General features: G+C 43.1%; 1 protein-coding gene across 1 annotated transcript in view; it reads left to right on the top strand.

Moving 5' to 3' along the window:
- Positions 1–15,373, top strand: part of prkd1 (protein kinase D1) — a 241,337-nt gene that overhangs the window by 154,225 nt on the left and 71,739 nt on the right. Inside the window, exons 3-4 of the mRNA XM_080202084.1 lie at positions 56–187; positions 13,664–13,824. Of these exons, the coding sequence (XP_080058210.1) occupies positions 56–187; positions 13,664–13,824 (293 nt within the window). The remainder of the gene's footprint in view (positions 1–55; positions 188–13,663; positions 13,825–15,373) is intronic.

The following is a 15,373-nucleotide window of genomic DNA, read 5'->3' as shown; positions in this document are numbered from 1 at the left end:
TGTAGAAATTTGCTTTGCGTGGCTCCTAACTTCTTCTCCTCTTTATAATGTGCAGCTGCTGCCACATTTGAAGATTTTCAGATTCGACCACACACCCTGTTTGTCCATTCGTACAGAGCTCCTGCATTCTGTGATCACTGTGGAGAGATGCTGTGGGGATTAGTACGGCAAGGACTGAAATGTGATGGTAAGTTTTACTTTGTTACAATACACAGTGCCAAACAAAACAGAAATGGTACGTAGCCAGGGTTGTTCCAGTAACCAACTGCTCCAGAAGACTGTCAGACTCCAAGAACATAACAAAAATGTTTCCCAGTTAAGATGGAGATGGGGAGGAACCTCTCTGAGGATCACTATTGGTTGTTTTTCAGACTGGAGGAAGGTTCCTGGTATATATATTAATGACCTAGACCTTGGTGTGCAGGACACAATTTCAAAATTTACAGATGATGTGAAACTTGAAAGCAGTGTAAACCTAATAATGAAAAACCTCGAATGGACATGGACCGGCTGGTGGAATAGACAGATAAGTGGCAGATAATCTAATGCAGAGAAGAGTAAAGTGATTCAATTTAGTTGGAAGAATGTACAGAGACAATATAAAATATAGGATACAATTCTAAAGGAGCAGGAACAGGGGAACCTGGGTATATATCTGCTTAAATCATTGAGGTGATAGAACAGGTTGAGAGCCTGGTTAATAAAGCATCCTACACTTTATAAATAGGGGCATAGAATATAAAAACAAGGAGATGATGATGTTAAACTTGTACAAAATACTGATTCAGCATCAACTGGAATATTGGGCAGGATTTTACAGTCTGGCTTGAGCTGTGACCATTATCAATGCTTGCCTGAGCTTCAAGTGCTAATGAGTTTCAGCGTAATAGGTGTTCCATTGGTTTGAGAATGAATGATAGTTTTATGTCGTTGTAATAATAATTATGCAGTTGATGGGGTTTCTTTGTTTGTTGACACAAGCTAACTGAATTACAAATATTGCAAGGTTTTTTCACAAGGCAGAATGCATTTCTCTCTCTGTGTCAGTGAGATGGAGGCTTTCATTAAATTGTTCAAGGATCAGTGTTATTCCTCCTGCCACACTTGGTTGAATGCAGCCTTGATGTCAAAGGACAGTCACCCTCACCTCACCTCTGGAATTCAGCTACTCTGTCCGTGTTTGAACCAAGGCTGTAATGAGGTCAGGACTGAGTGACCCAAACTGAGCACCAGTGAGCAGCTTATTGCTGAGTAGGTGCAGTTTGATAGCGCTGTTAAAGACCCTTCCCATAACTTTACTGATAACCGAGAGTAGACTGGCTGGGCAGTAATTGGCCGGGTTAGATTTGTCCTGTTTCTTGTGTACAGGACATACTTGGGCAAGTTTCCACATTGCTGGATAGATGCCAGTGTTGTAACTGTACTCTAACAGCATGGCCAGGGGTGTAACAAGCTCTGGAGCACAAGTCAATTGTAATATTGCCTGAATGTCATCTGGACCCATAGCCTTTCAACTGGTTCTTGATATCACATTGGGCCAGAATTAGCCAGCCATTCATACCTCACCATCGCTATCAGCAAGGACGGGGAATTTGGCACTCAGCCAAATCTCCATTCACTGCGGTAGGGCCGGAGAGTCTGACCGTGGAGTCAGTTGGCTGGAGACACTGACATCTGTGACACTGGGGACATCTGGAAGTGGCTGAGAAAGGCCATTCACTCGTCGCTTTTGTCTGAATATTATTATCATAGCATCATAGCATCCTTATCATACAGAGGAAAGCATGCCCCCCCCAACACCCCCCCAACACCCCCCATGGCACTTGCTGGTCCCGGCCCATTAATCAAGTCTCTATCTATGCTAATGTACCATGGGCTCTTATGACTTAAAACCTTGTGAGGTGTTATGTCAAATGCCTTTTGGAAATCCAAATACAACACATCTACTGAATCATAGAAACCCTACAGCACAGAAGGAGGCCATTCAGCCCATCGAGTCTGCAGCAACCACAATCCCACCCAGGCCCTACCCCCATATCCCTACACATTTACCCGCTAACCCCTCTAACCTATACATCTCAGGACACTAAGGGTCAATTTAGCTTGGCTAATCAACCTAACCTGCACATTTTTGGACTGTGGGAGGAAACTGGAGCACCCGGAGGAAATCCACGCAGACATGAGGGGAATGTACAAACTCCACACAGACAGTGACCCGAGCCAAGAATCGAACCCAGGTCCCTGGAGCTGTGAATCAGCCGTGCTAACCACTGTGCTACTGTGCCACCTTTACTGGTTCCCCTTTATCTACTCTGGTTGAGAATTCCTTGATAAATAAATTAGTCAGACATGATTTCCCTTCCCTGAAGCCGTGGTGCTGACCCTGTTTGATTAGATTATGATTTTCCAAATGTGCTGCTATTGCTTCCTTAATAATTAATTCCCACATTTTTTCAACAATAAATGTTCGACTAATCGGCCTAAACTTACCCACGCTTTGCCTCCTTCTCTTTTTGAATAGAGGTGTCACATTGACAGTTTTCCAATCCTCTGGAACTTCTCCAGAATCCAAGGATTTTTGAAAAATTACAACCAATGTTTCGACTGTATCTCTGTAGCTGCTCCTTTAAGGATCCTGGGGGGATTTAGCTGCTTTTATCCCCATTACTTTGTCTTATACTCTGTATCTTTACGGCACACCCATTTGCCGCAGCACACCAGTTAGAAATCATCCGGCTAAACTAAGGCTTTCCCTACATACAGTCCCACTCCCTGTTTAAACAACAATAAAAGACACTCAGTGGTTATATAAACCCAGACATAATCAGAGAGTATCAAACCTGAGAGTGGCGCTTCATTGGGACCTTCCTGCTTAGTGAAGGTTGGTGTGTTTAACAACGGGCATTGGCTGAAGTGTTGAGGTTGAAAATGGCAGCCCTGGAGTTAAATCAGCTTTGCCCAACCTTCCTTCCCTGCACATCCCGTATACTTGCTCCTAAACTCGTGTTAACGCCGCAAGCAAAATGGCAGCCAGCGCATCATGCCACAAGTGTGTGCTGATTAACACCAAAATGAAACCCATTGTGCCGAAATATCCAAAGCCTCATTTTACAGCCTTTAATTCCTGACCTGCTTCTTGAGATGGAGGTTTGCAGATGCCCTGTTTGTGAACAGAACTCCCACTCACCTGTTGAAGGAGCAGAGCTCTGAAAGCTAGTGGCTTTTACTACCAGCTAAACCTGTTGGACTTTAACCTGGTGTTATGAGACTTCTTACTGTGTTTACCCCAGTCCAATGCTAGCATCTCTACATCATGGCTACTATCAACACCGCAAACTGCTGGCTCCAAGTGGAGAGGATCTCCAAGAAGATCGCGCATATCGACTCAGACATCAAATTTCTACAAAGATGCAAGAAAGCAGACAAGATACCGAAAAGACTACAGATCACGAACCCACACAGGTCGACCTATAACACAGACTACGCTGAGAGACTTTGCCATCACACCTCTCTCACACTCCGCAACCACCTCATACACCAGCTCTACAGCAAACACCACATCCTGGAAACCAAGGTAGAATTCATATTCTCAACTTGCCCTCAGGATGCAGACCAGCTGCAAAACTCTGCCAAGCAGATGAGAGAAAGGAACTACACCCTCCACATGCACACCAAGAACAGGAAACTTGAGAAACTTGGCATCACCACCAGCAACAACCAAGCCTCCCCTGTACCAACGCAGGGAGGTCCATTGTCAACTTGTCGGATTACGAAGTTCTCAGCAGAAGGCTCAATTTCTGCCCCCCCCACCAAAATAGATCCCATCAGTCTCACAGCAGACACAGAGGAATTCATCAGACGAATGAGGCTGCGGGAGTTTTTCCACAAATCCCAAGAGGCCGGCAGCAAACACGATGAAACAGCCAATGAACCGGAACAGCCGACAGAGAGATCCGCAGTGCAGCAACCGAAGAGGAAAGAGTCCAATTGGATTCTTACGGAAGGCTGCTGCCCTCGACTGGACGTGTCTGCCCAAACCATCAGGAGGTGTGTCAACACCAGATTCATCAACCGCACTCACATGACAGCCCCGAACATCACCCAATCACAACGCAAAGCCATCCACGCTCTCAAGACCAACCGCAACATTGTCATCAAACCAGCAGACAAAGGAGGGGCCATCGTCACACTGAACAGAACGGATTACTGTAAAGAAGTGTACCGACAACTAAACGAGGAACACTACAGACAGTTACCCACAGATCCAACCAAAGAACACACTCGTCAACTCAACAGACTGATCAAGACCTTTGATCCGGACCTTCAGAGCCACTTCCCTGCTCTCGTCCTACATACTTCCCGCAAGATCTCTACTGCCTCCCGAAGATACACAAGGCGAACACATCCAGCTGTCACATCTATTGGGGCAATGGGACCCTGTGTGAGAACCTCTCCAGTTACATCGAGGGCATCCTGAAACCCATTGTACAAAGAACCCCCAGCTTCTGTTATGACACTCCGGACTTCCTACAGAAACTCAGCACACATGGAGCAGTTGAACCAGGGACACTCCTCGTAACAATGGATGTCTCAGCGCTCTACACCAACATCCCCCACAACGATGGCATTGCTGCAACTGCCTCAGTACTCAACACCAACAACTGCCAGATTCTAGATGCAATTTTACAACTCATCCGCTTCATCCTGGACCACAGTGTCTTCACCTTCAACAACCAGTTCTTCATCCAGACACACAGAACAGTCACGGAGACCAAATTCACACCTCAATATGTCAACATCTTCATGCACAGGTTCAAACAAAACTTCTTCACTGCACAGGACCTTCAACCGATGCTATACACTAGATACATTGATGGCATTTTCTTCCTTTGGATTCTTGGTGAACAATCATTGAAACAACTATATGATGATATCAACAAGTTCCATCCCACCATCAGACTCACCATGGACTATTCCCCAGAATCAGTTGCATTCTTGGACACGCATCTCCATTAAGGACGCTCACCTCAGCACCTCACTGTACCGCAAGCCCACGGATAACCTCACGATGCTCCACTTCTCCACTTCCACCCTAAACACATTAAAGAAGCCATTCCCTATGGACAAACCCTCCGTATACACAGGATCTGCTCAGATGAGGAGGATCGCAACAGACACCTCCAGATGCTGAAAGATGCCCTCATAAGATCAGGATATCGTGCTTGACTCATCGACAGTTCCGATGCACCACAGCAAAAAACCACACCAACCTCCTTAGAAGACAAACATGGGACACAGTGGACAGAGTACCCTTCATTGTCCGGTACTTCCCCAGAGTGGAGAAGCTACGACATCTTCTCCGGAGCGTTCAACATATCATTGATGAAGACGAACATCTCGCCAAGGCCATCGCCACACCCTCACTTCTTGCCTTCAAACAACCGCATAACCTCAACCAGACCATTGCCCGCAGCAAACTATCCAGCCTTCAGGAGAACAGTGACCACAACACCACACAACCCTGCCACAGCAATCTCTGCAAGACATGCCGGATCATTGACTTGGATGACATCATCTCACATGAGAACACCATCCGCCAGGTACACGGTACATACACTTGCAACTCAGCCTGTCTACCTGATACTCTGCAGGAATGGATGTCCTAAGGCCTGGTACATTGGGGAGACCATGCAGACACTACGACAGCAGATGAATGAACACCACTCGACAATCACCAGGCAAAAGTGTTCTTTTCCTGTCAGGGAACACTTCAGTGGTCACGGGCATTCGGCCTCTGATCTTCGGGTAAACATTCTCCAAGGCGGCCTTCACGACACACGACAGCGCAGAGTCGCTGAACAGAGACTGATAGCCAAGCTCTGCACACATGAGGATGGCCTCAACCGGGATCTTGCGTTCATGTCACACTATCTGTAACCCCAACATCTTGCCCAGGCTTGCAAAATCTCACTAACTGTCCTGTCTGGAGACAATACACATCTCCGTAACCTGTGCTTAACACTCTTTCTACTCACATTGTCTGTACCTTTGAGACTTGATTACCTGTAAAGATTTGCATTCCAACCATTATTTTGCAAATTGAGTTTGTATCTTTATATGCCCTGTTTGTGAACAGAACTCCCACTCACCTGGTGAAGGAGCAGCGCACTGAAAGCTCGTGACTTTTGCTACTAAATAAACCTGTTGTACGTTAACCTGGTGTTGTGAGACTTCTTACTGCTTCTTGAGGGCAGGTCACTCACTTGACCGCCACCACTTCCTCTCCCCCAAACAATCAGAAGTAAGTGTGTTCATGGCTGAGGGATTTCCCATTTCTAAGAAACTAAATTCTGTCTAAAAATCTGTTCCATCCATTGTGTGTGTGGGGGAGGTGTTGGGATTAAAATTTTCCCCAAGCACCGCTGAATCTAATCCCACCTGCCACGCACACAAACACTTTCACTGCTGCCTCTGAGCTGAAAGAGTGTTTTGCAGTTTAGCTAAAGTGTCAGAAAGCACGCCATCAACACCTACTGGCCAATAATCAATGCTACCTCAACACCCCCACTATTTAATATGAATCAGTGCAGGATAACTTAAGATCCAATATGAACAAAAGTCACCATGTAGGATTCAGCATTGAATATTTTAATTTCTTCCATTTTAGACTCACCCTTTTAGACAGAGGGGGAGCTTCTGGGCTCTGATCTTTATAACTGGTCAGACAACCATTCTCCAAAAATCTGAATTTCAGATGAAACAAAGTTCAGTTTAAACTTTTTATAATGTAGAATCAATTCCCACAAAAACACTGACTAGTCAAGCGAGGAATACTTTTGTTAATGAATGATATTGGCAGCAATTGCAAAGAGATCAAAGCATTTTGCAAGCAACAGTGGTTTATAAAGTAATGTCTTAGCTGGTTGTGTGGTCACTGGCTGCGTGCAATCAGTAAGCTTATAAAGTAACATTTATTGGAAAGCCAGGTTGTTTGCTTTCCATAATATTCACCCAAGTGATATCTGCCTGAAAGCCATAAAACCTTTTGAAGTTAACAGGAAGACTAGCTCATGTCTAAATTTTTTTGCAACCAAACTTTTGTTTTAAATAACAACATGCTCAGACAAGTGAACCATTTCCTTCTGTAACCACATACGCAGACGGAATATCAAAGGTTTATTTGCAGAATTTTACAAATCCACAAATTATTTCACACATTTGATGATGAGCAGATATATAAGATCCAGCCTGTCTATTGCAATGTCATTGCCTCATACTCAATATTGCTGACAGCAATAATTATTTAATCTTTGTCACAGCATTCATTTCTTTGAGATTATTACGTTACATTAAGTGAATGAATTTTGTGGAAAAGCTTGTGAAAATGGAATGTAATTTTATGATTTCTAACTGCATGTTGCTGGAAATAGCATAGTGAGGTGATTTTATACTAACATGAACTAACCACATGCACCAAGAGATGGAGTACTACCACTTTGTATAGCTGTGGAAATGAGCGGCTGTGAACTTTTGATAACTTCAGTCACCTGGAGAATTGGGCTACCTGTAACAATGCTGACTCATGAATGTTGAACAAGTTTCCTGAGTATCTGGGTACACTTTTCTGCCACAGACATCCCATTTCAAATGTCAGTTGTTGCAATTTTATATATATTTAAAATCCATATTTCATCCAGCATAAATATTACAAAAGCAAATGTCTGTAATAATGACAATATTAGGAAAAGGTTAGGCAGTCATTTGATAAGTAAGTCTTATTGAAGGCTATAGCTGATGAATTGTAAATTCTGGATGTCAGACAAATGGACCAATTAGATATTCCCTTTCTTATACATTCCTTGATTTCAGAATCTGACCAGAAGCAAAAATGCTGCAATTGGACTTTGTTTTTTTAACTAATTTTCAACTGAACATTAAATTGTAATAAATAAGAAATTAAATTTGCTAACTGCACAAAATTAAGAAAATTTGTTTGTAAATAGAAAATAACATGTTGCCTCTGAAGAGTGTGAAAGTGTTGATGTTGCAGTACTTTTGTCTTGTGATAAGTTAATTTGAGTTTATCAGATTAATAACTGAACAAATTCTGAATTTAGGAAGATTTCCTGATGCAACACACACACCTTGGAGATTTGAATCTGATGTGTGATGAATCAGTTCTGATGTGACAAACAGCTGCAGATTATTTCAGTAAGACCCCTTCAAATTCTCGGAACTTCATCACCGGAAATAAACACAGGTTAAAAAAGTCGGGCGTGATATAAAGTTGGATCTGTGAGTGTAGCTGAAAACACAAGATACCAGAAAAGCCAAGAGATTGGAAACAGAAATGATTTTTAAGACTTTTCAGTTTGTTAACAGAAAGGGAGGAGACATAATTTTAAAGTTGGTGTCAATAATCTTGCGAGTTCTGAACACCAACTCTAACAGGACTTATTTTCTCTGCTTTTATATCAAATCCCACATAACGGCAGGATTTTCCATGCAACTTGCTGCATGTTTGGTGGCAGTGAAGGGAGTCCACCATCGGTTGGCAGTGGGATCTTCAATGGGATTTCCTGTTGAAAGCCCTTCTCACACTGGGAAACAGCATGCGCTGTCAGCTGAACTGGGAAGATTCCGCCAGCGTGAACTGCTGGAAAATCCCAGCCAATTAATTTACACGTCAATATTTTGATACTTTGTAGAATTTGATTAATTCAGTACATCAGAGCATGGAAGTAATGAATAGGACATTTATTTCAGCAGGAATTTTAATTCTGGATCCTTCCCTTGCAGGATTTGTAAAGATGTATTGATGAAATTACTCTGGTAACATGGCTAGAAAATCTAGAGGGAAGTTAATGGTCCTTGAACACAGGAACAAAAGAAATAGGAGCAGGACTAGGCCATTCAGCCCATCGAGCCCAGTCCACCATTCAATGAGATCATGACTGACCTTTGACTTCAACACCGTATTCTCTCCGAATCCCCGGATCTCTCGATGTTTTTAATATGCAGAAATCTATTGATCGTAATGAACTCACTCCACAGTCTCCACAGCCTGCTGGGGCAGAGAATCCCAAACATTCAATACCCTCCGAGTGGAGAAATCCCTCTTCCTCTCAGTGCAAATTGCCCCTTATTCTGAGACTGCGGCCCTGGTTCCAGATTCCCAGCCAGGGGCAAACATCCATCCCGCCTCGACCCTGTCGAGCCCTGTAAGAAATTTGAATGTTTGAATATCACCTTTCACTTTCCTTAACTGCAGAGGATAAAGGCTCAGTCTGTTTAGCCTTTCCTCAGAGGCCAATCGCTCCATTCCAGATCTGGTGAACCTTCACCACATTCCCTCAATAGAAAGTATCTTTCCTTGATGTGACATTTGATATTGTTTTTTGTATCGATACATTATCGCTGTGTTAATTATCAATATTTTCATCATTCTTTCCATTCTGCACTACTTGAGTTTTGACACAAGCCAGGGAATATTCTCAGGTTTCTTCAAACCTGCACCTGGATCCTCACTCCATTACTCTGACATCACTCCCAAAATCAGTCTCAGCTATCGTATGGGCACCAGACGTCCTGTGCCAAATACAAGATTGAGGTACCAACACTAAGCTGCAATCCATTTAGAATGCAGAATAGCAGGGGAACTGGGTACTAGCAATGGCAGGAGTTGTGCTGCATTAGCTCTTTGTGATCAGAGTGAAAAGGATAGTAACAATAGTTGGAATGTTGCTAGTCCAGCCCAGCCACAGCTAACCACCTTGAGCAACAATTTGCAAAATTGTCTGCCACGTATTTCTGAAAGTTATAGTAAAAATGTCCAGAAATCTCTGACACTTCTGATAATTCATGCTTTCAATTAGAAATAGAATATGCTCCTTAGAGTGCCGAAGGAGGACATTCAGCCCATCGAGTCTGTACCAATTCTCCGAAAGAGCATCTTGTCCAGTTCCATCCCCAGCCATGCCACCACCGCAGCCCCCCCCCCCCCAATCCCAGTAACTCCATGCATTTCACATGGCCAATCCACCTAACCTGCACATCTTTGGACTGTGGGAGGGAACCGGAGCACCCGGAGGAAACCCACGATGACACAGTGAGAACGTGCAAACTCCACACAGTCACCCAAGGCCGGAATTGAACCTGGGTCCCTGGCGCTGTGAGGCAGCAGTGCTAACCACCGAGCTGCCCGTTTTCTAAGGTACATGACTCAGGAAGATGAACAGAGGAATGGTACACACCATGAGGATTCTCCTTAGCTTTCTCCCCCACAAGGACTGCTGGTCTCAGCATCTCAGGCTCCAGATAGAAGTAGGAAGACTGTTATTCTGGTTATCAGGAACCTTTTTTAACAGGTCTTTAATATCAGAATTGATGTAAAGGGCAGCAGCAGCTAGAGAAACCTCAAGAAGATACAGCAAATAGATTTACCAATATCAAACAGCAGGGTTTAGTATGAAGGGTTTAGCATGTAAACATTTATTGGCGTGATCAGTTTGAGAATGACTTAACAATTTCTATATTTATGTAGAAAATAACAAAGACAAACCTTATGCTAATCAGATAACTGGAATGTCTCAGTTTGTTTTGCAAGTTCTTTCTCTCTAGCTATTAAGAATCTGTCAAAGAAATAATTTAACAGTTCTGGCTTGTGAGGTCTTACATATGTTACCATAGTTACTGCTCTCCAGACTGAAAATTAAAGATGGCGGGGGGAGGGGAGTGGATAGTTAAACATTATAATCGAAACAGTTTCTAATTGTGGGCCTTTAACTCCTTATTTCTGAAATTATAAATGTTATCTCTATAAACGTTATCTGTCTCAAATACTATAATTGTAAAATAAGCAACTGTTTTGTTTTTGTTAGGTAATTGTAGATTTAGGTAACTCAATGTAATAATGGAAAAGCTGTAATCAGTAAAAGGAGGAGTGTATCAGGACAGGGTGGGTGTGCTTCACCTGGAGTATTGTCCACTTCTGGACACAACACTTTCAAAATGTTATGAAGACATTGGAGAGACTGCAGAAATATTTAAAAGAATCACTTCATGGTGAGGAAATTCAGTTACCTGCACAGATTGGATCCACTAAAATGTCACATTCATCCCTCTCCTTCATGAAGACCCATTGAGCCAATTGGATACAAAATTGGATTGCTGGTAGAAAACAGAGAGTGATGGTGGAGGGTTGTTTGTCAAATTGGAGGCCTGTGACCAGCAGTGTGTCTCAGAGATTATAAGAACATAAGAACATAAGAAATAGGAGCAGGAGTAGGCCATCTAGCCCTTCGAGCCTGCCCCGCCATTCAATAAGATCATGGCTGATCTGAAGTGGATCAGTTCCACTTTCCCACCCTCAATCAGTGTTGGGTCCATTGTTATTTGTTATTAAAATAAATAACTTGGATGAGAATATAAGAGGCATGATTAGTAAGTTTGCAGCTGACACCAAAATTGGAGGTGCAGTGGACAGTGAAGAAGGTCATCTAAAACTACAATGGAATCTTGATCAACTGAGTCGGTGGTTTGAGTAATTGCAATTTAATTCAGATAAATGTGAGGTGTTGCAATTTGGTAAGGCAAACCAGAGCAGGACTTAGTTAGTGGTAGGGCCCTGGGAAGTGTTGTCAAACAGAGGGAGACTGAGGAGTGCGGGTACAGAGTTCCTTGAAAGTGGGGTCACAGGTAGACAGGGTGGTGAAGGTGGTGTTTGGCACACTTGCTTTGAGTGCAGGAGTTGGAATGTTATGTTATAACTGTACAAGACATTGATAAGGCCACATTTGGAGTACAGTGTACAGTTCTAGTCACCCTGCTGTAGGAAAGATGTTATTAAACTGGAAAGGTGTAAAAATGATTTACGAGGATGTTACCAGGACTGGAAGGTTTGAATTATAAGGAGAGGCTGGATAGGCTGGGACTTTCCTCCTGGAGGGGAGGGGGCTGAAGGGTGATCTTACAGAGGATTATAAAATCATGAGAAGCATAGATAAGGTGAATAGCCAAGGTCATTTCGCCAGGGTAGGGAAAGTCCAAAACTAGAGGGCATAGTTTTAAGGTGAGGGGGGAAAGATTTAAAAGGGACCTGAGGGGCAACATTTCACACAGAGGATGGTGTGTGTATGGAATGAACTCAGAGGAGGTGGTAGATGCGGATACAATTACAATATTGAAAAGACATTTGGACAGGTGTACGGAGGGGAAAGGTTTAGAGGGATATGGGCCAAACGCAGGCAAATGGGACTCGTTCAGTTTAGAAAACGTGGCCAGCATGGAGGAGTTGGGCTGAAGGGTCTTTTTCCGTGCTGTATGTCTGAATGAGTCTGTGATTCCAGTTGATGTCAACATTGAGCAAAGATATTTTAATTCTTATGCTCTCTTAATATAATTACTGAAAATTGATTTTCAGATGCCAAACTAAATGGAAAATGATTACTTGCAAATTACAAAGATACACATTTCAGCATCAAGTTTTCCAATCAATACAAACAATCAGTGCCATGCATTTCATTGCTGGGGCTTGATGTGACTTCTTAACAGAATTAACATGTAACTTCCATCAAGGTTCCAGTTCCCTTTCTTATAGAAAGACTTGAATTTATCCAGCACTTTCCTTGACCTTCAGCCATGCCAAATTCTCCACAGTCAATGAAGTATTTCTGAAGTGTAATCACTGTTTTACTGTAGGAAACATGGCAACCAAACAGAACACAGAGAAACATTGAGAAATAGAGGATAGGAGCAGGAGAAGGCCATTTAGCCCTTTGAGTCAGCTCCGTCATTCATCACAGTCATGGCTGATCACTCAACTCAATAGCCAAATCCTGCTTTGTCCCCATAGGCTTTGATCCCATTCGCCCCAAGTGCTGTATCCAGCTGCCTGTTGAATACATAGCAAGGTCCTACAAACAGAAATGAGGGAATGACCAGATAACCAAAACAGAAAGTGCTGGAAAATCTCAGCAGGTCTGACAGCACCTGTGGAGAGAGATTAGGGAGACACGGAATGTTGGCTCTATTCTCTCTCCACAGACACTGCCTGCTGAGATTTTCCAGCATTTTCTGTTTTTGTTTCCGATTCCAGCATCTGCAACATTTTGCCTTTATCATAATGACTAATAATAATCTGTTTTAGCGACAGAAATAGGGCCTGAGAGGGATGGTGGTTGGTGCAGACTTGAAGGGCGAATGATCTAATTCTGTACTGTAGGGATTCTATGATCCTATGATGTTAGTTGAGGAATAAATATTTCCTGAGGTTCCAGAGTGAACTGCCTGTTTTTCTTTGAGTTAATGTTATGGGATATCTGACATTCTCCTCAGAGAGCAGACTAGGCCTTGGTTTAAAGGTGGCACCTGTGACAATGCAGCACTCTCTCTGTATTGTACTGGAGCGCCAACCCAGATTTTGTGTTCATATTTTTGAACTTGAAGCAAAATCCACAACTTGCTAAATCAGAGATGATGCTGTGACCAATGGGGGTGTCAGTCCTTCTGTAGGTGAATGGAGAGTTTATCATCAGGAATTTGTACTGCTGCTAATCAATTTCCCATCGGAAGGGAAGAAGAATAGTTTTTTTTTAAGTTTCCTCAATAATGAGTCTGTTTGTATTCTCTTACAGAATGCATCTTTTCATTTAAATATTTGCAGGATGTGGCCTCAACTACCACAAGAGATGTGCGTTCAAAATCCCTAACAACTGCAGTGGTGTGAGAAAGAGACGCCTTTCCAATGTCTCACTGACGGGTTTGAGTACTGCACGCTCCTCCTCCAATGATCTCTCACCCAGTGCTCCAGAGGAGATGTTGCTGGTAGGTAGTCTTTTAGAAATCCACACATGATTAGAATGAAATGTTAAACACAATATCAATGAAAATACATGTGGGGGCACTTGTACAGTGTGCAGTGATGTGGGTGCACTTGTACAGTGTGCAGTGATGTGGGGGCACTTGTACAGTGTGCAGTGATGTGGGTGCACTTGTACAGTGTGCAGTGATGTGGGGGCACTTGTACAGTGTGCAGTGATGTGGGGGCACTTGTACAGTGTGCAGTGATGTGGGGGCACTTGTACAGTGTGCAGTGATGTGGGTGCACTTGTACAGTGTGCAGTGATGTGGGGGCACTTGTACAGTGTGCAGTGATGTGGGGGCACTTGTACAGTGTGCAGTGATGTGGGGGCACTTGTACAGTGTGCAGTGATGTGGGGGCACTTGTACAGTGTGCAGTGATGTGGGTGCACTTGTACAGTGTGCAGTGATGTGGGGGCACTTGTACAGTGTACAGTGATGTGGGGGCACTTGTACAGTGTACAGTGATGTGGGGGCACTTGTACAGTGTACAGTGATGTGGGGGCACTTGTACAGTGTGCAGTGATGTGGGGGCACTTGTACAGTGTACAGTGATGTGGGGGCACTTGTACAGTGTACAGTGATGTGGGGGCACTTGTACAGTTTACAGTGAGGTTTTTATGAGGCTGGAACCCAGTTTCTAATGGGAATCCTGATAGAGAATAATCAACATCTGTTGATTTACACTGCAGTATAATTTGCAGCATTTATTCAATTCCACACAATGATACATAATGACATCTAACAGTCAATGGTTCATAACAATTTCTTCAGGTATTATTCACAGCAGCTGATCACTATAGCATAACGATTACACTGGGGGACTTCCAGTGACCTTCCCCATTCCCAGGAGAAAAACAGCTTTCCTGCAAAAGCTGTGATTTGAATATTTTAGTAAGGCAAGGTAAAGAAACTGACTAAAGTAACTTACACAGTTCAAAATTGCAGAAGTGAATTGCTTACTGGCTTGTGAATAATTAGTCTCTATTGCTTTAACTTTTTCATTTAAATAGATTTCACAATTATAAATATTATGAAAATATTCTGTTTTAGCTGTTTCATCAATAATTCAAAGAATGGAGAATGAATCAGAGAATCAGGAAACATAGAACCTTTACAGTACAGAACAGGCCATTCGATCCATTGATCTAAACCAATCCTCTTAGAGAGTACCTCACCCAGGCCCTTTGCCCTGTGTTATTCCTGTAACTCCACACATTTGCCATGGTCAATCCACCTAAGCTGCACCTCTTTGGACTCTAAGGGGCAATTTAGCATGGCCAACCCACCTAACCTCCACATTCTTGGGCATTCAAAGAATGAAAAGGTACTTTTGCATTTCTTCAGGAACAGTAACCTCCATGTGCCACTAACACCTTTCTTCCTGGTTTAGTCTGGTGATGCTCTGTATGGGATTGCTAGGCTGTTCTCTATAACATGCTTTTAAATCAAAATTGTTTTTAACTCCCTGACTTTGCATTTCCTGTGTTGGGATAGCCTGGTAATTTGAGCC

Source organism: Carcharhinus amblyrhynchos, chromosome 14 (assembly GCF_965287045.1).
Source record: "Carcharhinus amblyrhynchos chromosome 14, sCarAmb.v2.hapA, whole genome shotgun sequence".
Lineage (NCBI taxonomy): Eukaryota > Metazoa > Chordata > Chondrichthyes > Carcharhiniformes > Carcharhinidae > Carcharhinus > Carcharhinus amblyrhynchos.
Note: the sequence above shows the minus strand (reverse complement) of the source record. Positions and strands in the feature narration are given on the sequence as shown.